The following is a 23,873-nucleotide window of genomic DNA, read 5'->3' as shown; positions in this document are numbered from 1 at the left end:
CAGGAGAGGAGAGGAGAGGCAAGAGAGAAGAGGAGAGTCAGGAGAGAAGAGGAGAGGTAGTAGAGGAGAGGAGAGGCAGTAGAGGAGAGGAGAGGCAGGAGAGGCAGAAGAGGATAGGAGAGGCAGTAGAGGAGAGGCAGAAGAGAAGAGAAGAGGCAGGAGAGAAGAGGAGAAGCAGGAGACAAAGAAGAGTAGAGGCATGAGAGGAGAGGCAGAAGAGAAGAGGAGAGGCAGGAGAGACAGAAGAGGAATGGCTTCACTAACAGGGGATGGGTGGGGTCTGGCTGGCTTCACTAACAGGGGATGGATGGGGTCTGGCTAGCTTCACTATCAGGGGATGGATGGGGTCTGGCTGGCTTCACTAACAGGGGATGGATGGGGTCTGGCTAGCTTCACTAACAGGGGATGGATGGGGGCTGGCTTCATGAACAGGAGATGGATTGGGGGGCTGGCTGGCTGGCAGAGAGGAGATGCTGAGAGCAATAGGATCCGAGTAAGAATTGACCTGTGAGTTTGGCAGGGAGTTAGCTGACCTCTTTTGTAAATTCATCCTGGCTTTTCTGAATGAACAGTAATGAAATGATCCTCTTCCTATTTAGACCTATATTATGAATGAATCCTCCACATGTGGCTGAGTTTTATGGGCTTTGGAGGTAATGTGTACAGCCAATCCAGGCAAAGGTTCAGGAACACACACACACACACACACACACACACACACACACACACACACACACACACACACACACACACACACACACACACACACACACACACACACACACACACACACACACACACACACACACACACACACACACAACCCCTCACTTATAGAGAGAGGAGGGGCCAGGAAGGACAGGGTGAAGTGTACAGACAGAGGAAGTCCTGAGCTACTTGACCTTTTCACAGACAATCACCAGGCCTTTAACAACCAGACAAAGGTTAAAACACAGGGCTGGCCATTCAGAGAAATGTCAACATGGTGTCCTACAGAGGTTCAGACAGGGAGGGGAAAGTTCTCTTTAACATGGAAGATTTTTTTCACAGATAACAGGACTGTGCGAGTTTCATTCCAAACAGTATTTTGTGAAACGCTACATAAGCTTGTACATTTGAAAAAAGCAATATATTGATCGACCATTGGATCCATTGGAGAGCCGCCTAAAGGAGGAGGCACAGTACAATAGTTAATTATCCCAAAAATCTGAAGTCTTCAGGGACCATGTTCTTTCAGGAAGATCCTCTCTTTTTCCACAGGCTTAATGTAATTGTAAATTGATGTGAAAATGACTTTGACAAGGTGTTCTTCAATCTGCTTTCATCTCTGCCTCTCCATGGCTATTGAGCTGTGTCAGTCATATCTCTGTGGCAAATGAATGGGAGCCACAATGAGACGATGGATACAGCTGATTGAACTGCATTCATGTGAGATAGGCTGCCTTTCACACTGCAACAACGTGAAAGGAAAAAGGAGGGGAGACTGAACCAAACAGAGGAGGGAGAGCGGTAACTACTATAACTAAAGCTTTTTCCTCAATCTGGGTGGAACGGGATGTGTCCATTTTCAGGCACTCGAGGGAAGTATGATGCAGTGTTGAGAGAGCTGGAGAGTGGAGAGTGGTTAGTGTTTAGGGAACGGCTGCCTCATAAATGGAGTGTTCTGAAGAGGGACCCGTTGACGGACAAGTATCCACCTGCGAGTCATTACATCACGGTAGAGCCACATGCTCTCCAAGTCCAGGACTCTGTTTGATGCAGCGTTAGCTGCCCAGTAGAAAGCCTGCATTTTCAACCATTTAGTGCCGGGTGGCCTAGAGCAGAGAGGGTCATTGGCAGAGAGCAGTGGTGGTATCTCCCTGGTCTGGCTGTCATTTCAGGTGAGGACATAACAGGATATACAGTGCATTCGGGAAGTATTCAGAACCCTTGACTTTTTCCACATTTTGTTACGTTACTTGCTTATAATAAAATGTATTAAATAATACTTTTCCCTCATAAATCTACACACAATATCCCATAATGTAAAAAGCAAAAACAGGTTTTAAGAAATGTTTGCAAATTTGTAAAAAATACAAAATAGAAATACCTTATTTACATAAGTATTCAGACCTTTTGCTATGAGATTCAAAACTGAGCTCAGGTGCATCCTGTTTTCATTGATCATCCTTGAGCTGTTTCTACAACTTGATTGGAGTCCACCTGTGGTAAATTCAATTGATTGGACATGATTTGGAAAGGCACACCTGTCTACATAAGGTCCCACAGTTGACAGTGAAGGTCAGAGCAAAAACTAAGCCAAGAGGTCAAAGGAATTATCCGTAGAGCTCTGAGATGGGATTGTGTCGAAGCACAGATCTGGGGAAGGGTACCAAAATATTTCTGCAGCATTGAAGGTCCCCAAGAACACAGTGGCCTCCAACATTCTTAAATGGAACAAGTTTGGAACAACCAAGAATCTTCCGAGAGCTGGCCGCCCGGCCAAACTGAGCAATCGGGGGAGAAGGGTCTTGGTCAGGGAGGTGACCAAGAACCCGATGGTCACTCTGACAGAGTTCCAGAGTTCCTCTGTGGAGATGGGAGAACCTTCCAGAAGGACAACCAACTCAGCAGCACTCCGCCAATCAGGTCTTCATGGTAGAGTGGCCAGACGGAAGCCACTCTTCAGTAAAAGGCACATGACAGCCCGCTTTGTAGTTTGCCAAAAAGCATCGAAAGACTCTCAGACCATGAGAAACAAGATTCAATGGTTTGATGAAACCAAGATTGAACTCTTTGGCCTGAATGCCAAGCGTCACGTCTGGAGGAAATCCCTACGTTGAAGGGTGGTGGTGGCAGCATCATGCTGTGGGGATTTTTCAGCCGCAGGGACTGGGAGACTAGTCAGGATCGAGGGAAAGATGAATGGAGCAAAGTATAGTGAGATCCTTGATGAAAACCTGCTCCCGACCGCTCAGACTGGGGTGAAGGTTCACCTTTCAACAGGACAACGACCCTAAGCACACAGCCAAGACAATGCAGGAGTGGCTTCGGGACAAGTCTCTGATGTTCTTGAGTGGCCCAGCCAGAGCCCAGACTTGAACCCGATCGAACATCTCTGGAGAGACCTGAAAATGTCTGTGCAGCAACACTCCCCATCCAACCTGACAGAGCTTGAGAGGATCTGCAGAGAATAATGGGAGAAAATCCCCAAATACAGGTGTGCCAAGCTTGTAGCGTCGTACCCAAGAAGGCTCGAGGCTGTAAAAGCTGCCAAAGGGGCTTCAACAAAGTACTGGGTAAAGGTTCTGAATATTTATGTAAATGTGATATTTCAGTTATTATTATTTTTATAGATTTGCAAACATTTATAAAAAACAGTTTTTGCTTTGTCATTATGGGGTATTGTGTGTAGATTGATGAGGAAATGTTTTTTTTAAACACATTTTTAGAATAAGGCTGTAACATAACAAAATGTGGAAAAAGTAATGGGGTCTGAATACTTTCCGAATGCCCTGTATGGAGTAGAGGTTTTTTTCTCTAATTTCTTTGGAAAAATATTACCAAGGATTTGAGCTTTAACACCACTGGTTTCCATTTGGAATTAGTCTCTTTTTCATTCCGTAACAATGAAATTCCTTTAATTTTTCTGGTTGCGGTCAGTTAATCTAGTGAGGCTCAGGGGATGAAATCCTCTATGTTATGAAGTGAGCTGGTGTGAAGCTTTGTCGTTGTAACTCGGCGCAGTGAAAATGACTGTGGAGGAAAAGTGTTTTATACCTCTCTCTCTCCTACCACCATCTCCCTGTCCCGATGCCAGCCCACCACTGAACACAGCAGACATAGAGACAGAGAGAGGAGTGTTGGGTGTGCGTGCCGAGCCCTCGGCGTACAGGAAGTGATGCACTCTGTGTATAATGGTTGCTGACGTGCCAAAGGGTTCCTTCTCAATGAGAGGTCGTCACACAGTGGCTGGATTTCCTTTGATAATAACAGATGCGTAAGAGAATGACAATTTCTCTTTCTGTCTGAGAGAATCTAGAAAGATGAGCGTGACAGAGAAAGAAAGAGAGAGAGCTGGAGTCAAGCTCAGCAGCACACTCTTTCCCCTTTCATTGAGATCTGTGTGTCTGACTATGTCTTACTATGTCCCGGTAACACAAAGACTTGTGTGTCCGGCATGGGTTAGGATGGGCAAGGAGGTTCTGTCTCACAGACTGTCTGCTAATCGTCTGATTTTGTTTGTTACTCACAACCGCCCAGCAGCGTGGCCTCTCTTCCTGTGGTCAATTAAAATGGGTAGCTATAAACAACAGTCATTACAATGAGACAGCCATTACAAGACAGCCATTATAATTAGACAGCCACTACAACGAGACAGCCATTACAACGAGGCAGCCATTACAATGAGACAGCCATCACAACGAGACAGCCATTACAATGAGACAGTCATCACAACGAGACAGCCATTACAACGAGACAGCCATTACAATGAGAGGAGTAGGCCTGGAGGAAGGTTGGATTTGTTTATGATGTATTTTAGTCTTCATGGTTGATTGGTGCCCATGTGGTCAGATAGTAGATGCCTTATGATCGCAATGTCGAAATACCAGACGACGGAGGAGGATAGGCCTCTCCGACCCTTTTTCTGGAGAACTACCCTCATTTATGTTTTCGCTCCGACTGCCGTTGTAACTAACCTGATTCATCTTATCAACCAGCTAATTATTAGAATCAGGGGTGCTAGATTAGTGTTGGAGTGAAAACCTACAGGATGAGAGCTCTCTGGGAACAGGGTTGGAGAGCAGTATGTGAAGCCAGACTCACCGAGCTCCATGTCCTGGTCGTCAGTGAGAATGAGGATGATGTTGGGCCGGATGTTGCGGCGGTCCCTCTGGAAGCGGGCCTTGAGGCGCTGGCTGGACAGAAAGATGGAGGCCTGGGCCAGAGACACGACCCCCAGAAGCAGGAGGAGGTAACGGGTCCCCCGCCCCGCCATGGTGATCTCTGACCTCTAACCCTGCTACTGCTACTGGATCACTCTGCTACAGCCGCTGCTAGGACAGCTCCTGCAGACACAACAGGAGGACACAGGTCAGACTAAAGGAACACAGGGACAGTTCACTAGAGATGCAAGTGATCACACTTAAAGGCAAATTACGCTTTTTCAATGGAAGACACAAGAGAAAGGTCAGACTAATGGAACACAGGAAACATTTTCTACAGATAGATGATCACATGAAACCCCAAATAGCGTTAGTCCATTGGATAACACATTGAAAGAGAGAACCTTTTTGCTTCAGTTTCTGAGTCACACTTGAGACTGTTTATGTTCATCAGACAGTAGAGAGGAAGCTGTAAGCTCTCGACAACCGCAAAGGACCACAGCCCCAAAGGAGCATCGCTGCACCAATGAGAGCCGGGCTGGTGTACTAGTTCAGTGTAAAGTATTGGTGGGCCGCTAGGGAGACCTGCCCGGAGACTGCCGCCATCTGCCCCTCAGCGTGTCACCACGGCAACCCTGGTTTTCACCGGAGCAGTAATGAGTGCCCTCTGGGGGCGTGGTTCCTGGGCTCTGTGTGTGTGTGTGTCTCCATGTGTGTCTGTGTGTGTGTGTGTGTGTGTGTGTCTGTGTGTGTGTGAATGTTGCATCCATTAGATTCATCCCAGAACACACCCCCGCATGGGAAAGGAGGCGCTACACCAGCAGCAGTGTCCACTCACACCTCACATGGAGAACAGGCTACAGAATCATAATGAAATGCAGAGACATCTTTTTCTCTCTCTACTCCCCGTTCTCCCACAGCATCCGTCTCAGTACTGAACAGACAAGGCTCTCAACACGAGCTCTTCTATGATGATAGTTCAATTCCAAACAGCTACTATACATTTTGACATTTGACATCCAAATAAACAAACATTTGCCTCCTACCTAATTGAGATCATGAATTTAAACTTCGTTAAATTCGTCTCTCTCTCTCTCTCTCTCTCTCTCTCTCTCTCTCTCTGTCTCTGTCGCTGTCTGTCTGTCAATCTTAGTCACACTGTTACAGTGTTTTAATTACTAGCCTCCTCATGGAAATATCCTCACACACACACATCTCGACCTCCCCATCAACAGTCACATTCACAGCTGAACATGACTTTTCCAAATGTATTTTCATGAAGATTGAAATCACAGAAACAGCTCCACATTAAAACAGACGACAACAAGACGGAAGAATTATGAAGCAGTCACTTTGAGCAATTACATGGAATATAGCCACAATGAATTGAATTTAATCTAGGATGTATTGCCCAAATGGTTGAATGAATTCACAATATGAGGGTCCAAGCCTCAAAATAATTGTGCTTGGTCTGGTTTTGAAGGATAATTAGGTTTTGAGTGTTTTTAATTATTTCGAACACCACAATGGACTATAGCTGTTCTCTCACTTCCGTCAATTCATTTAAATCCCTACTTTCAATTGCAAAGGATGTCATTTACTTAACTCTTGTTTTTGTACAACAGTCTTAAGTAGCGAAGCCCCCTTCCTGCTCTTTGATTTCTGGGTAATCTGCATAGAGCGCTGGGCGCACCCTGTAGAGAACCATTACAAAAGACACAGTGAGGAATAAAGGACAAAAACAGCAGCCAGATATGGCACTCACACACACACACACACACACACACACACACACACACACACACACACACACACACACACACACACACACACACACACACACACACACACACACACACACACACACACACACACACACACACACACACACACACACACACACACACTTTCACAAAAGACACACAGCTTGTGGCGGTGGAAAAACCCTCACAACCACACTATTCACACAGAGTATACTGAGATTACACGCACCCCCCACCTCGTGTCACACACACACACACACACACACACACACACACACACACACACACACACACACACACACACACACACACACACACACACACACACACACACACACACCATGTATGAGATTTCCCATTTTTATTCTTGCCATGTCATATTGTATGTGTACGGGATAAATATAAATCTGTCTGCACTAATCCTGTCCGCTGTTATATCACCAGACAAATGTCATGTTATTCTGAGATAATAGGAAAATAGTGATTTCTAATAACTATTCTATTTTTGCCTTGATCTGTCTAAAATCATCAGCTTTCATGATTAATTAGTTGAACATGGAGAGCCTCCCAGACCATGGTGTGAATGAGCTACATATGAATGGACAGAAAATCAAAAATCACCACATAGAAAGTGGAGAATAAATGTATTCACACGATGTCAAGAGACAAAATCATCTCCAGTAGATTACCCTCAGTTCCCAAACATCCAGAGTAGATTGTATCACTATCACAAAGATCTGGTATCTACTATGACACCTGTGCTTCCGTTCCTATCTCCAACTTTCAATATACTGCATACTGTACCTATTAACACACGTTTCACTATGAAACACTGCATGCTAAGCAACATAATAACATCCCCCAAAATGATTATGTGTAAGTACAGTATAGAGCAACAGAGTAACATCAGACAAAGGGACCACCAGAGACAAACGAGAGATTTGAGAGCTTCGTATTGTATTTGTGATGCACACAGCATCACACAGGTCTCTGAGATAGAGTCATGATGTTGGCGGATCCAGAGACAGAGACTGACAGACAGGGACAGAGACAGAGACAGAGACAGAGAGGAGGGGGGAGAGGGGTAAGGGTCGACAGGCATCCTCTCCCAGTAGCACATCTCTTCGCTGGGGCAGAAAGGACGGACTGACTGCTACAATGTCCCCCCCCCCCAAAAAAAACACAGCCTCACTCTCACCCCCTCAGCCAGCTACACCGTGGGCTCCAGCAGTCCTCCAGCAGATTTCACGCCAGGGCAGCTTTTGTCGCAAACACAGAGCCGAGGCAGCCCTGGGGCACAGAGAGTCTGTACAGCCCACTCCATGACACAGAACCACAGAATTACATCTTACAGTGTATACCAGAAACTACACAACCTCTGAGGAGAGTCTGACAACTTGTGACAGTGCACTTCTATTGCAAGCCTTCAATTCATGGCTCTAGACTTATACTCCACATATATAGACCACCACAAGTCTCATGGGAGTTCCAACTCCCTACAGACAGTCACAACCACACAGCGCTGTATATCTCAACGCCACTAGTCTCCACCGAGAATCACAGTGGCCAGACATGCTTTATACCCACCCAACTTCAGATGGAGCAAGACTGGGAGCCGTAACTACAAACAGAGATGCAACAGGGAGCCTTTACTTCAAGCCTTAAAATCATCACTGCTCTGTGGTAGATAGGAACAGATCCTAGATCCAAGTTCCTCTGACTACACAGGACAGTGAGTAGAAGCTACAAAGCGGGCAAAAGCAGATTAAAACTTTAATCTCTGATGGAAACCTATAAATAGCCTGAATGTACGGTAGACTACAGAGGATCATCACTCCATCCCTACAGACAGTGCTCTCATTACCACGAACCCAGCCAGTCCCACTCCAGCTCCCTCTCCCATCGCAGCCCTACCTCATTGCAGTGATGCCCAGGGCTCGGACTGCACAGCACCGCCTGGGATCCGACGACAAACAAAAATCCTCCACTCACAACTAAGGTTGCATGGCAGTGTAATCCCTGATGGCAGCGCTACTGAACCTTGTCTCTCTCTCTCTGTGACCCTGGCTTTATTTCTCTCCCTCTCTCTCTCTCTCTCTGCTGCTCTCTCTTCCGGCCCGTCTCACTATCGGAGCTCCTTTCTGCTCTTGCGTTCTCTCTCTTGCTCTGCTGAGCTCTCCCTCCCTCACTGTGCGCACGCTCTCTCTCTCTCTCTAGCTGCACTAGCTTTCCCCCCACTCTCTCCCTGTGCACTCTCTCCCTGTGCACTCTCTCCCTGTGCACTCTCTCTCTCACTCACTCTCTCTGCGCTGCCTCCCCTATTCCCCCTCCCTCTCCTGCACAGCTGCACTCTCTCCCCTTTAATTCCTCCTCCAGTCTTCCCAGGCAGCCCATATCGCAGGATTGATGTGCTCTAACCTCGGGGTCTACTGTTTTCAATTTAGCGCCCACGCCTCTCCCTGTGCTGTCCTCTCTCCAGGGGGCTCTGGGCTGGGGATACGGCTAGGGATACTGTTTTCACAAAGGGTTAACAGCTACAGAGAGAGAGAGAGGGGGAGAGAGAGAGAGAGACAGAGAGAGAGAAAGAGGGATAGAGAGAGAGAGAGAGAGAGAGAGAGAGAGAGAGAGAGAGAGAGAGAGAGAGAGAGCCTAACAGCACTAACACACCAGAGAAACAGAGCGCCGACCCCATCTGGGCACTACAGAGACGACGGGCTACAGCATGAATTCAGAACCATGGACTCATACAAGGATCTCTTCGTTTATATTTCACCCTCTCTCTCTCCGTCTTTTCTCTCCCTCTCTCTCTTTCTAAGAAGCCACGTTCTCTCCTGTATTGTGTGTTATTACTGAGCACACAGGGCATGTACGATGTATGGGTTCGAGGTCAAATCAAACATTTATTTCATTCTCCGATGGGATCGAACACCACTACAACTTTTATAGCCATCATTCTTTGTGCTTTTGTGTTGCAGCTGACATTACAAAGGATTCCGTTAGATCGGCCATGATTCATTTTGGGACCACTTTTATGGATTCACTGACATTACAGGGATGAACAGGATATCTAGAGTAATCAGACATTAGTATTCACCATTTAAAGAAAGTTTTTAATAGTGGGGCTACTTTTCTTGTCTATATCTCTTCATTATCATTGTAAATGTTTCAGCCCCATAATAATAACAATAATACATTATATATATATATATATATAGATATATAGATGGGAATAATATGATGTACTGTAGAAGAAGGGGGCAGTTTGGTAGATTGAGCAGGAGAGGACAGTGTCTACTGTAACTAAATGAACAGTGGAAATGAGTTCCTCTGGTACAGGTAGTGACAGAGCGATCCAATAACAAGTAATTTAACACCAATCACCCGTACAGATAAAGACAAAGCAGGCAATTAACAAGGCCAGTGAAAAGGCATCCCAAAACAAAAACAGGAGGCGAAGAAGCAAGCTTATACAAGCAACAGTACAATCTACCACAACATGAGGGATGGAATCACTGAGCTGGCAAATTCCCATCTGAGAGTTTAAAAAGAGCCTGTCCTTGTTTTTGTCACAACGATCCAAAGGGAGAGAAAACAAAGGGAAACGTGTCAAATTGACTGTCCTATCTTTTTAATTAACTTTGTCCATTTGCTCTCCTTATCGCAGTACATTAACAACTGCCACCCAGAAAGTGTAGCAGTAAGTAAAGTGAGTGTGTGTGCGCGTTTATGAGTGTGTGTGAGAGAGAGAGAGAGAGAGATGGCGAGAGAGAGCGGCCCCCTTCGAGTACTCAGAAAACCCACACAATGATAAGGGGAGTGGTGAGAGAGAGAGTTGGCGAGGAGAGAGAGAGAGAGAGACAGAGAGAGAATGAGAGAGAGAGGGAGAACAAGAGAGAGGGTGATGGGGTTAGTCTGCAGATTCCAGGAGTCCTGGCTGGACCAGTCAATAGGAAGACAATGGGTCTGGACGTCCATGCCAACAGATTAACATGTAAATTGCAAATTATTGTGATTGTGTAGCTGAGGCTGGGCTGTGGCTGTGATTAATGCAGGGGTAATTGAGTGCTTAAATGATGGATGGGGGCTCCGGTGTGACTCAGGCTCTGGGGCCCCTCACTGTCGAGTGGGGATTTAATGAACCCATGGTGGGCCAATGGGCGGCCCGAGCTCCGGAGCCCATTTGTTTGATTGATAAAGTGGCATTTTTTCTTTCCAAAAAGAATCTTCCCCGGAATGGCACAAGTCAATTCCCAGGCATGGAGTTTCTCTCCCCCCTGAGGTGGTTATGTGTTACTGCTACTGATGGGACAGAGACACCGGTCCTGCGGCGATGTCTCACTCCTGTGTATTTCAACGTGCTAGAGATGACTATTAACATATACGCATGTCAGAGACGTGCTGATAAAGACACAGGAGAGCCCTGATCTTGCCCAGGACATTGATGCTTTATCACACTAGTCTAATGGTCCTCACCACGGTGTGTATTAAATCCCATGACAGAGGACTTAGATAGGACTACCTAGTCATCCAGTGTGTATTTCTGACTCTATATCACCAGGATTTTCTATTGCCCCTTCTCTCTACCCCTCACCCATCCTCCTACCACACTGCTTACGCAGTATACAACACCACAGTGGTCCAGATCCTGCCAAAACATGCTCACTACAGCAAAGCTCTGTCACTCATGCTAATGAGCACTGAATAAGGCAACCTTCTGGGGAATACACTGTATTACAGGGTTTGATACACTGTTAGCCTGGTATGACTGTGTACTAGTATTAGTCTTGGTCCTGGTTGGATAGCTCAGCGTATTTGCTCTTTTCTATCATTGCTTCTGGTTTTATTGGTTGCCGTGGAGGAGGAGGAGCAGGAGCAGGAAGAGGAGGAGTAAAGTGGGCAGAGCATTTGAAGAGGTTTTATATTTTATTCATATTGAACCTTTAGTTAACTAGGAAAGTCAGTTAAGAACAAATTCTTATTTTACAATGACGGCCGACCCCGCCGAACCCTCCCCTAACCCGGGCAACGCTATGCCAATTTGCCATCGCCCTATGAGACTCCTGTTCACGGCCGGCTGTGATACAGTCCGGGATCGAACCAGGGTCTATAGTGACGCCTCTAGCACTGAGATGCGGTGCCTTAGAGCCCAGGAGGAGGAGCAGGAGGAAGAGGGGGAGGAAACTAGGAAAGCATAAACTAGGTAGGTGAGTAGTAGAAAGACAACAGGAAGGGCATATAAAAGGGTTTGAGTAGTTCTCTCGGTCCCTGAGTGTGACAGGCATGCTGAATCCAGACAGACAGGCGATAGTAATGACAGTTAATCTCCTTCATTAGTGTCAGTGTGTCTGTCACAGTGTAATTGCATGGCTGGTAATTACATCTCGTGTAGAGAGATTACATGCTCCTCGGTCATAGTGTATAAATCTCTGCATGGCATCTTTATCAGTTGATGAGCTGTCCAGTGCTGGGTTGTGTTGACGTAATTGATGGTGTAGTGAAGTGCGGTAAAGCCAAACTCTAACTAATTGTCCTTTAACAACCTCTGAACAGGATTATTCATCAGTATATATTAGCATCTAATTAGAAGAGAAGATAAGTCATTTCTATTGTCAATGGGGACTAGTTTGTTAGCGATAAACATCTTTCCGCCGTGTTAATGTTTCTTTGTTAGCTAATTGTTCGGTTTCAATCCCTCCACTGTGCTTCTGGACAAGAGATAAGGCAGTTTTCAGACCCAGAATGCAAATAAAAACAACTTGAGCAGAGTTGGTTGAGCTCATAGGTCAAAGTCTCTGTGACCCCTGTCCAACACTGCATTTTTAACTCTAAAGAATTCATTACCAGTTCATCTGCATCTTTGGGTGTATTCGAGGTGCCCTCTATAATGTGTGGGAGCTAGTTTGCCTCGCCCAGGGCTCCTTGCCTCGCCTCAGTGTGAACACACAAGTGAGGATATAGTGCGAGGGCCTGTCAAGGATTAAGCACTAAGCTTGATCCCTGTGGTAATGATTTGTAATGGCAGATATTGAGCAATAAGCCTGCACAGCTACAGCAGTTACAGACAGGCAGCATTACTCCACCATGTCGTCTCTGCTAGCTGACAAATGTGACTGTAGCTATCGCTCTGCGCCAAATCAGCTTACGAAGGCCACAATGTCACCCTTATTATGGATTCAGGAAATCTCTGAATACCACAAAATGATTTATCCACAAGAAAGAAAAACACAAGTCAGCTCTCTAATAACAAGTCTGCAAGTGTGCATAGCGCTGCCATAATAGCCTTATCTTAATAGCTCATCAACGTTTTGTCCGAGATTACTCGCATTCTGTACTATCCCCTCCTTCTCCTTCACTGTTTCTTTCAACAATAGATACAAACACTTCTTCTGGGGGAGTGAATAGGTGACCCATGCCTGGATCTTGAATTGCTGGCCACCTGCCAGCGCACACAATTCATTTGCTCATTAATGAAACGTGTGTAATTGTCAGAATGATTACAACATCACCTTTGGTACACGAGGTTCAATCAAAGTGGTGGGAAAGATATATTATTCTGCAGTCTTCCAACACGTCATTCCTGAGAATCAAACTTAACAAACAAACATAACTCAAACTGTTTCTCAACTTAATGAGTCTTTTCATCCAGGAGAAATGGTTATTTCCCTCTTTTGTTTGGAGCAGGAATATATTGTATAAATAAATGAAAAAGAGGCCTTGCTGCTCTTCGTTCTAAGGCATAGTTCTGTAGCAGCAGTTGCCAAATACCACTGCTTGGCCTTCCGTGCCCCTCCAAGTTCTGAGAAAGGCAGTGGGTGGATGAGTAATTCTTCTTCTTTGCTTGTGAATCTGAGCAGATTCCTGGAAATAGCATCAACCATCAACTGCAGTAGGTAACTTCAAGGACAGTAGGCAGCAGCTGTGTTCCTTTGACATGGTGATATATAGCATGTGTACAGTTTTACTGAACCTCATCCTCCTCAATCCTCCTCCTGCCATTCCAGTGTAAAGAGAGCGCGACGCCATCTCTGGCTCAGAGCCTCTACACCTGTCTGCTGTCCCAGCCTCAACGCTGCGTGATCATCATCAGGCTGCTTCACAAACTGAATTGAACGGAAAGTTTCGCCGAGAGAGTTTTTGTGAATTAGGTAAATAGAGTCTCAAACACACAAAGGAGAGCAGAGGAGAGCACTCTTACATAATCCCGTCGAAAGATACACTACCGGTCAAAAGTTGACACACCTACTCATTCCTAGGTTTTTCTTTATTTGTACTATTTTCTACATTGTGGCGGCAGGGTAGCCTAGTGGTTAGAGCGTTGGACTAGTAACCGAAAGGTTGCAAGTTCAAATCCCCGAGCTGACAAGGTACAAATCTGTCGTTCTGCCCCTGAACAGGCAGTTAACCCACTGTTCCTAGGCCGTCATTGAAAATAAGAATTTGTTCTTAACTGACTTGCCTAGTAAAATAAATATATATTTTTTTGAATATTAGTGAAGACATCAACACTATTAAACAACACATATGGAATCATGTACTAACCAGAAAAAGTGTTAAAAAAATCTACATCGATTTTAGATTCTTCAAAATAGCCACCCTTTGCCTTGATGACAGATTCGCACACTCTTGGCATTCTCTTAACCAGCTTCACCTGGAATGGTTTTCCAACAGTCTTGAAGAAGTTCCTACGTATGCTAAGCACTTGTTGGCTGCTTTTCCTTCACTCTGCGGTCCAACTCATCCCAAACCATCTCAATTGGGTTGAGGTCGGGTGATTGTGGTGGCCAGGTCATCTGATGCAGCACTCCATCACTCTCCTTCTTGGTCAAATAGCCCTTACACAGCCTGGAGGTGTGTTGGGTCATTGTCCTGTTGAAAAACAAATGATAGTCCCACTGAGCGCAAACCGGATGGGATGGCGTATTGCTGCAGAATACTGTGGTTTCCATGATGGTTAAGTGTATCTTGAATTCTAAATAAATCACTGACAGTGTCACCAGCAAAGCGCCCCAACACCCTCACACCTCCTCCTCCATGCTTCACGGTGGAAACCACGCATGAGATCATCCGTTCACCTGCTCTGCATCTCACAAAGAGATGGCAGTTGGAACCAAAGATCTCAAATTTGGACTCATCAGACCAAAGGTCAGATTTCCACCAGTCTAATGTCCATTGCTCGTGTCTCTTGGCCCAAGCAAATCTCTTCTTATTGGTGTCCTTTAGTAGTGGTTTCTTTGCAGCAATTTGACCATGAAGGCCTGATTCACACAGTCTCCCCTGAACAGTTGATGTTGAGATGTGTCTGTTACTTGAACTCTGTGAATCATTTATTTGGGCTGCAATTTCTGAGGCTGGTAACTCTAATAAACTTATCCTCTGCAGCAGAGGTAACTCTGCGTCTACCTTTCCTGTGGCGGTCCTCATGAGAGCCAGTTTCATCATAGCTCTTGATGCTTTTTTGCGACTGCACTTGAAGAAACTTTCAAAGTTCTTGAAATTTTCCAGATTGACTGACCTTCATGTCTTAAAGTAATGATGGACTGGCGTTACTCTTTGCTTATTTGAGCTGTTCTTGCCATAATATGGACTTCTGTATACCACCCCTACCTTGTCAAAACACAACTGATTGGCTCAAGCGTATTAAGAAGAATAGAAATTCCACAACGCACACCTGCATTCCAGGTGACTACCTCATGGGGCGGCAGCGTAGCCTAGTGGTTAGAGCGGTAACCGGAAGGTTGCGAGTTCAAACCCCCGAGCTGACAAGGTACAAATCTGTCGTTCTGCCCCTGAACAGGCAGTTAACCCACTGTTCATCGGCCGTCATTGAAAATAAGAATGCGTTCTTAACTGACTTGCCTGGTTAAATAAAGGTAAAAAAAAAAAAGCTGTCATCAAGGCAAATGGTGACCACTTTGAAGAATATCAAATATAAAATAGATTTAGATTTGTTGAACCTTTTTTTGGTTACTACATGATTCCATATGATTCCACATTATTTCATAGTTTGATGTCTTCACTATTATTCTACAATGTTGAAAATAGTATAAATAAAGAAAAACCCTGGAATGAGTAGGTGTGTCCAAACTTTTGACTGGTACTGCATATTAAGCCTCTTTACTCTAGAGGTAAATGTTTCTGAAGTTGAAGCTCATCGCATGTAAGAATATTAAAATAGAAGTAATCTCTGGTGAGAGAGATTCAGAAACGCACACCCACCCAGCCAGCCAGACATTCATGTGCTAATATTTGTATTTGGGCCCTATGGGAGGCCACTTTGTTTTCATATTACTCTTCTGCCTCTCTCCAACCCTCAGCAGTACAGTCTCATCTCAACATAGAGAATATTAATGGGATGGACTACAGAGGAGGAAGAGAGAAAGCAAGAGAGAGAAAGAGAGAGAGAGAGAAAGCGAGAGAGAGAAAGCGAGAGAGAGAGAGAGAGAGAGAGAGAGAGAAAGCGAGAGAGAGAAAGCGAGAGAGAGAGAGAGAGAGAGAGAGAGAAAGAGAGAGAGAGAGAGAGAGAGAGAGAAAGAGAGAGAGAGAGAGAGAGAGAGAGAGAGAAAGCGAGAGAGAGAAAGCGAGAGAGAGAGAGAGAGAGAGAGAGAGAGAGAGAGAGAAAGAGAGAGAGAGAGAGAGAGAGAGAGGGATGTAAAGAGAAAGGTAGAGAGAGACAGCAAAGGGAGAATACAGGTTTTCGTGTACTGGGGAGTTGAATGTACTCACTGCGTTTAGCATTTAAAAAATGCCTATTATGCAAGAGAAAGAGATTGGGATGGAGTGAAAGGGAGGGGGGGAGGAGGGGCTGCTGCCTTTCTGACAAACCTCCAGTAGATCTAAGGGCTGTCCAGATTCCTTGGGGGAGTGGTGTGTGAAAAATAGACGAGACGCAAATGTAATCAGGCGACGGACACCAAGCTAATGTGACTGACGCGAACATGCCTGGCCATTCATCTGTTTCCCTGCCACCGCTGATTTCTTGCAGCAATATAGTTTTATTATTTATATATTTTCCAAATGTCTGAAACCATTAGCTGTGCCTGGGGTTCTTCTGGGTAGACGTTGCTTCCACTTTGGCTTTCTGCATACAGTACCAGTGGGAATATGTAAACTCGCTTGGGCTCCTTTCAAATTACCAACAAAAAAAGGCATTCAAATTCAAATCGAGTCATGACAAGCCGCTTTGCTTAACAATTCTGTTTTTTAGGGTTGCTGGTAGGAGAGGAGGGGGTCTGGGGGATAAATAATGAAAAAATAGTGAGGGTGAGAGTGAGGGCTGGACGTGCCACCTGCTCGTGTGCAGTGTGCCGGGTCATCCATTCAGCTTCCCTCTTGCAGCATGGCCTCAACCCCCCTCTACGACCATGCAGTTTGTGCTCATGTAAACATACATCAAATCATCTACATCCTGTTAACAGACATGTCAGATGCAGATCATCTCAGTGCCCCGAGGGAAAACAGTCCTGGTGATTATCATATCTATTCAAACGCTGCTCAGATCTACCAACCCTTGTTATTGAAAGGCTGACTTTGTCATGGCAACTATTATGTTCATTACTGGATAGATGCACATTCTCTAGGATGGATACAACACAAACTGAGCCAGATACAGTCGTTCATAACCAGCGCTTCAGGGGACCTATTGTACTGTGGTGTGTGTGTGTGTGTGTGTGTGTGTGTGTGTGTGTGTGCGTGTATACCAGGCATGTGTGTGTGATGTATGTGTGTGTGCGTGTAAACCAGGCATGTGTGTGTGATGTGTGCCCAATGCAAGATATGTATGCTGTCCATCCACATTATTTCCAATGAAATCAACTGTGAGTTGATGTGTTCCCATTCTATCCATGTGCAGAATAGCATCATTCCTGAGTGGTTAGAAACACGGAGCAGTAGAGGGATGGAGGATGGATAGTCAGAGGTCAAGTTCTGCCAACGTTATTTTCTGCAGTCCAATCCAACCATATCCTATGTCCCATACCCAGATCTCTAGATCTTTCACCCAGCTGGCTGTGCTCAGTGAGAAACAGTTGGAAAGAGAGCCATTCCCAGTGGGTGACACCCTCCACTGACACTGTCCACCAGCTCATCTAGTCCCTGGCTCTCTCTACATCTCTGCTTCTCAGTCCCGTTCTCTCACTAGGGAACACTGGACCTCTCACACAGATCCCATTAGTGCTAAAAGTTGGACCAAGAGACTCCCCAGGGAGGCACACGCGCACACACACACACACACACACACACACACACACACACACACACACACACACACACACACACACACACACACACACACACACACACACACACACACACACACACACACACACACACACACACACACACACACACACACACACACACACACACACACACACACACACACACACACCTCAGTGCAAGCCAGAACAATGTCATATGCTATGGTCAAGCCTCAAACAGGCAGATATAACCTGGGCACTGATTGAGCCCTTACTACACTTGATAGGAAAGAAATGACTCATTGTCTATTTCTAGCTGTCTACCCCTCACTGTGTTTCTCCACCACTGGTTCCAGGCATGGCTCTCTGATCATGTGGTGAGTCAGTTTCCTGTAAAGCTTCCAGAGATGGACCAGTCATCCCAGATGAGTATCACTCATAGCAACACCATATCCCTACGGTTACGTGGCGTAAAGGACTAAAGAAGGAGAGTTACTGTCTGTACTCACTTATCTCTGCTTGATCACACCCAATCCATCTCTCTCTCTCTGAAGAGCCACTCCATAGGATTGGACAGGAGATGTCATGACATAGGCTAATGTGGGGGCTACAACCAGGTGCTCTGGGGGTTACAACCAGGTGCTCTGGGGCTACAACCAGGATCTCTGGGGGCTACAACCAGGATCTCTGGGGGCTACAACCAGGTGCTCTGGGGGTTACAACCAGGTGCTCTGGGGGCTACAACCAGGATCTCTGGGGGCTACAACCTGGAGCTCTGGGGCTACAACCAGGATCTCTGGGGGTTTCAACCAGGATCTCTGGGGGCTACAACCAGGTGCTCTGGGGGCTACAACCTGGATCTCTGGGGGCTACAACCAGGATCTCTCGGGGCTACAACCAGGATCTCTGGGGGTTACAACCAGGAGCTCTCTCTTTCTGTCTGTCTGTTTGAGTACTCCAAACTCAATTCTCCCACTCAGCAGGTAATCCCGAAATGAAATGGAAACTCCAATTCACACCGTGCAATCACCAGGCAAGGAATCCACACACACACACACACACACACACACACACACACACACACACACACACACACACACACACACACACACACACACACACACACACACACACACACACACACACACACACACACACACACACACACACACACACACACACACACACACACACACACACACACACACAGGACTGCTGCAGTAACAATCAAGGGATACAAATGTATCAGACAGATTGGATTTCCTGTTCCCACACGGTCAAGAGATGAGAAGGGAGAAGCCTGTCAGCTCGTGTTAAACACGACTAGCTGAATCTCAGTTTTTGGCACAGAGTAGACAGCCTTACTGGATTTCCCATAGGCTAAAGCTACCGCCACATCTGTTGGCTGGGCTTGAAAACAGCTGTTACTTTCTTCAGCACAAACTTATGTAAGTGATTTGCTGCTCTGAAGAGGGAACTTGCCGTCTGTGGGAATCTCATATGGGTTAGTGCTTTAGAACACAGCTAGGCTACTGTCAGAATGGCTTGAATATACCAATATCTGTCTCCCTCCTCTTCCTCCCACCTGGTTAGGTTTCTGTAGTGAGATGTGAAGGCTGGTTGATCGGTCATTTGTCCCGCTGAGAGTGGTTACTGGGTGGGGCTTCACAGCTGGTTCCCACACACACGTGGAGCATGCGTGAAATTATGTGTGTGTGTGTGTGTGTGTGTGTGCGTACGTGCGTGTGCGCGTGTGTGCTTCTCATCTGACAGAGCTCATCTTCTCAGTGAACCTACATTATTCTGGCCTGCCACTACCTTATTCTCTCTATGGGCAACAGGCGTTACACTAATCCACTTCTCCTCATACAACGCTGCCCCCTGTGCCAAGCCTGTGCCAAGCCTGGGCCAAGCCTGTGCCAAGCCTGGGCCAAGCCTGTGCCAAGCCTGGGCCAAGCCTGTGCCAAGCCTGGGCCAAGCCTGTGCCAAGCCTGGGCCAAGCCTGGGCCAGCTGCACAGTGTCTCACTACCCCCCACTGTGTTGTGTACTGTCCCTTTCTCTCTCTCTGCTGACACAGCAGACTTCAGTGTTTTGATTTCTTTCTAAGCCTGGTGTCTCATAAACAGTGCAGACTATGAGTCGGGGCTTGTTCTTATGTGTTTGTCCCTGGCAGTTTGAAAAGAAGTGTTTCACAAATAGAAACAACTGTGACACATTTGACAGTTTCTAAATAAATGACTTTGTAATTTTCCTCTGAGCCACAGAATGTGACAGATTCTCTGTGCCTGGAGTCACTAAGAGACTTCCACTCAGTCAGCCTCACAATGCATCTCTAAACAATAAGAAAAACATTCACTTTAACAGCATCTCTCTGTTTGACTCCATCATTCAAGCTATGTTACATCTGAGCTCAGATGACACCTGGACAACCTGACTGGCTCAATTTGAACTTCTTTCTGAGTGAATCTCCAGGCTGCATGATGTAACATCCTGCCCCACAACATCACCACCATCATGTCACCCTCCTGCAAGTCCCCCCCCCCCAGCAGCAGCCCTGTTCTGTTTGGTGTTCAGTAGTAACCGACGTGACGTCCCATCCTGTAATGCTTGCTGATGTTAAGTAAGGCTGACATAGAGCTGGAGGTCATGGAGGGGGTGACGAGTCTACGAGACGATAAACACAAGGAAGGGACCGGGGACTGTGAATAAACACACTCAGGGAAGGGACTGGGGACTGTGAATAAACACACTCAGGGAAGAGACTAGGGACTGTAAATAAACACAGGGAAGGGACTAGGGACTGTAAATAAACACACTCAGGGAAGGGACTGGGGACTGTGAATAAACACATTCAGGGAAGGGACTAGGGACTGTTAATAAACACAGGGAAGGGACTTGGGACTGAGAATAAACACATTCAGTGAAGGGACTGGGGACTGTGAATAAACACATTCAGGGAATGGACTGGGGACTGTGAATAAACACACTCAGGGAAGGGACTGGGGACTGTGAATAAACACAGGGAAGGGACTGGGGACTGTAAATAAACACAGGGAAGGGACTTGGGACTGAGAATAAACACATTCAGGGAAGGGCCTGGGGACTGTGAATAAACACATTCAGGGAATGGACTGGGGACTGTGAATAAACACACTCAGGGAAGGGACTGGGGACTGTGAATAAACACAGGGAAGGGACTGGGGACTGTAAATAAACACACTCAGGGAAGGGACTGGGGACTGTAAATAAACACAGGGAAGGGACTGGGGACTGTGAATAAACACAGGGAAGGGACTTGGGACTGAGAATAAACACATTCAGGGAAGGGACTGGGGACTGTGAATAAACACACTCAGGGAAGGGACTGGGGACTGTGAATAAACACAGGGAAGGGACTGGGGACTGTAAATAAACACACTCAGGGAAGGGACTGGGGACTGTAAATAAACACAGGGAAGGGGCTGGGGACTGTGAATAAACACACTCAGGGAAGGAACTGGGGACTGTGAATTAACACACTCAGGGATGGGACTGAGGACTGTGAATAAACACAATCAGGGAAGGGACTGGGGACTGTGAATAAACACATTCAGGGAAGGGACTAGGGACTGTAAATGAATACACTCAGGGAAGGGACTGGGGACTGTGAATAAACACACTCAGGGAAGGGACTGTGGACTGTGAATAAACACAATCAGGGAAGGGACTGGGGACTGTGAATAAACACATTCAGGGAAGGGACTAGGGACCGTAAATAAACACACTCAGGGAAGGGACTGGGGACTGTGAATAAACACAGGGAAGTGACTAGGGACTGTAAATAAACACAGGGAAAGGACTGGGGACTGTGAATAAACACAATCAGGGAAGGGACTGGGGACTGTGAATAAACACATTTAGGGAAGGGACTGGGGACTGTAAATAAACACACTCAGGGAAGGGACTGGGGACTGTAAATAAACACAGGGAAGGGACTGGGGACTGTGAATAAACACACTCAGGGAAGGACGTGGGACTGTGAATTAACACATTCAGGGAAGGGACTGGGGACTGTAAATAAATACACTCAGGGAAGGGACGAGGGACTGTAAATAAACACACTCAGGGAAGGGACTGGCAACTGTGAATAAACACAGGGAAGGGACTAGGGACTGTTAATAAACACAGGGAAGGGACTAGGGACTGTTAATAAACACATTCAGGGAAGGGACTGGGGTCTGTGAATAAACACAGGGAAGGGACTGGGGACTGTGAATAAACACAGGGAAGGGACTGGGGACTGTGAATAAACACAGGGAAGTGACTAGGGACTGTAAATAAACACAGGGTAGGGACTGGGAACTGTGAATAAACACAATCAGGGAAGGGACTGGGGACTGTAAATAAACACATTCAGGGAAGGGACTGGGGACTGTAAATAAATACACTCAGGGAAGGGACTGGGGACTGTGAATAAACACAATCAGGGAAGGGACTGGGGACTGTGAATAAACACATTCAGGGAAGGGACTAGGGACCGTAAATAAACACACTCAGGGAAGGGACTGGGGACTGTGAATAAACACAGGGAAGTGACTAGGGACTGTAAATAAACACAGGGAAAGGACTGGGGACTGTGAATAAACACAATCAGGGAAGGGACTGGGGACTGTGAATAAACACATTTAGGGAAGGGACTGGGGACTGTAAATAAACACACTCAGGGAAGGGACTGGGGACTGTAAATAAACACAGGGAAGGGACTGGGGACTGTGAATAAACACACTCAGGGAAGGACATGGGACTGTGAATTAACACATTCAGGGAAGGGACTGGGGACTGTAAATAAATACACTCAGGGAAGGGACTAGGGACTGTAAATAAACACACTCAGGGAAGGGACTGGCAACTGTGAATAAACACAGGGAAGGGACTAGGGACTGTTAATAAACACAGGGAAGGGACTAGGGACTGTTAATAAACACATTCAGGGAAGGGACTGGGGTCTGTGAATAAACACAGGGAAGGGACTGGGGACTGTGAATAAACACATTCAGGGAAGGTACTGGGGACTGTGAATAAACACAGGGAAGTGACTAGGGACTGTAAATAAACACAGGGTAGGGACTGGGAACTGTGAATAAACACAATCAGGGAAGGGACTGGGGACTGTAAATAAACACATTCAGGGAAGGGACTGGGGACTGTAAATAAATACACTCAGGGAAGGGACTGGGGACTGTGAATAAACACAGGGAAGGGACTAGGGACTGTAAATAAACACAGGGAAGGGACTAGGGACTGTGAATAAACACAGGGAAGGGACTAGGGACTGTTAATAAACACAGGGAAGGGACTGCGACTGTGAATAAACACAGGGAAGGGACTTGGGACTGTTAATAAACACAGGGAAGGGACTGGCGACTGTGAATAAACACAGGGAAGGGACTGGCGACTGTGAATAAACACAGGGAAGGGACTAGGGACTGTTAATAAACACAGGGAGGGACTAGGGACTGTGAATAAACACAGGGAAGGGACTGGCGACTGTGAATAAACACAGGGAAGGGACTAGGGACTGTTAATAAACACAGGGAAGGGACTGGCGACTGTGAATAAACACATTCAGGGAAGGGACTAGGGACTGTTAATAAACACAGGGAAGGGACTTGGGACTGAGAATAAACACATTCAGGGAAGGGACTGGGGACTGTGAATAAACACACTCAGGGAAGGGACTGGGGACTGTGAATAAACACAGGGAAGGGACTGGGGACTGTATATAAACACAGGGAAGGGACTTGGGACTGAGAATAAACACATTCAGGGATGGGACTGGGGACTGTGAATAAACACACTCAGGGAAGGGACTGGGGACTGTGAATAAACACAGGGAAGGGACTGGGGACTGTAAATAAACACACTCAGGGAAGGGACTGGGGACTGTAAATAAACACAGGGAAGGGACTGGGGACTGTGAATAAACACATTCAGGGATGGGACTGGGGACTGTGAATAAACACACTCAGGGAAGGGACTGGGGACTGTGAATAAACACAGGGAAGGGACT

General features: G+C 46.4%; 1 protein-coding gene across 9 annotated transcripts in view; it reads right to left on the bottom strand.

The window, feature by feature from the left end:
- The window catches only part of sulf2b (sulfatase 2b), a 197,611-nt gene that overhangs the window by 43,130 nt on the left and 130,608 nt on the right, over positions 1–23,873 (bottom strand). For 6 of the 9 annotated variants that reach the window (XM_031794185.1, XM_020506342.2, XM_031794191.1 and 3 more), the window contains exon 3: positions 4,807–5,048. In XM_031794185.1, coding sequence (XP_031650045.1) covers positions 4,807–4,978 — 172 coding nt within the window. In that variant the 5' untranslated portion in view covers positions 4,979–5,048. Of the gene's footprint in view, positions 1–4,806; positions 5,049–8,542; positions 8,835–23,873 lie in introns of those variants that run through there. The other 3 variants (XM_031794193.1, XM_031794190.1, XM_031794189.1) reach the window with 3 other exon arrangements.

This window comes from Oncorhynchus kisutch, linkage group LG17 (genome assembly GCF_002021735.2).
Source record: "Oncorhynchus kisutch isolate 150728-3 linkage group LG17, Okis_V2, whole genome shotgun sequence".
Classification (NCBI taxonomy): Eukaryota; Metazoa; Chordata; class Actinopteri; order Salmoniformes; family Salmonidae; genus Oncorhynchus; species Oncorhynchus kisutch.
Note: the sequence above shows the minus strand (reverse complement) of the source record. Positions and strands in the feature narration are given on the sequence as shown.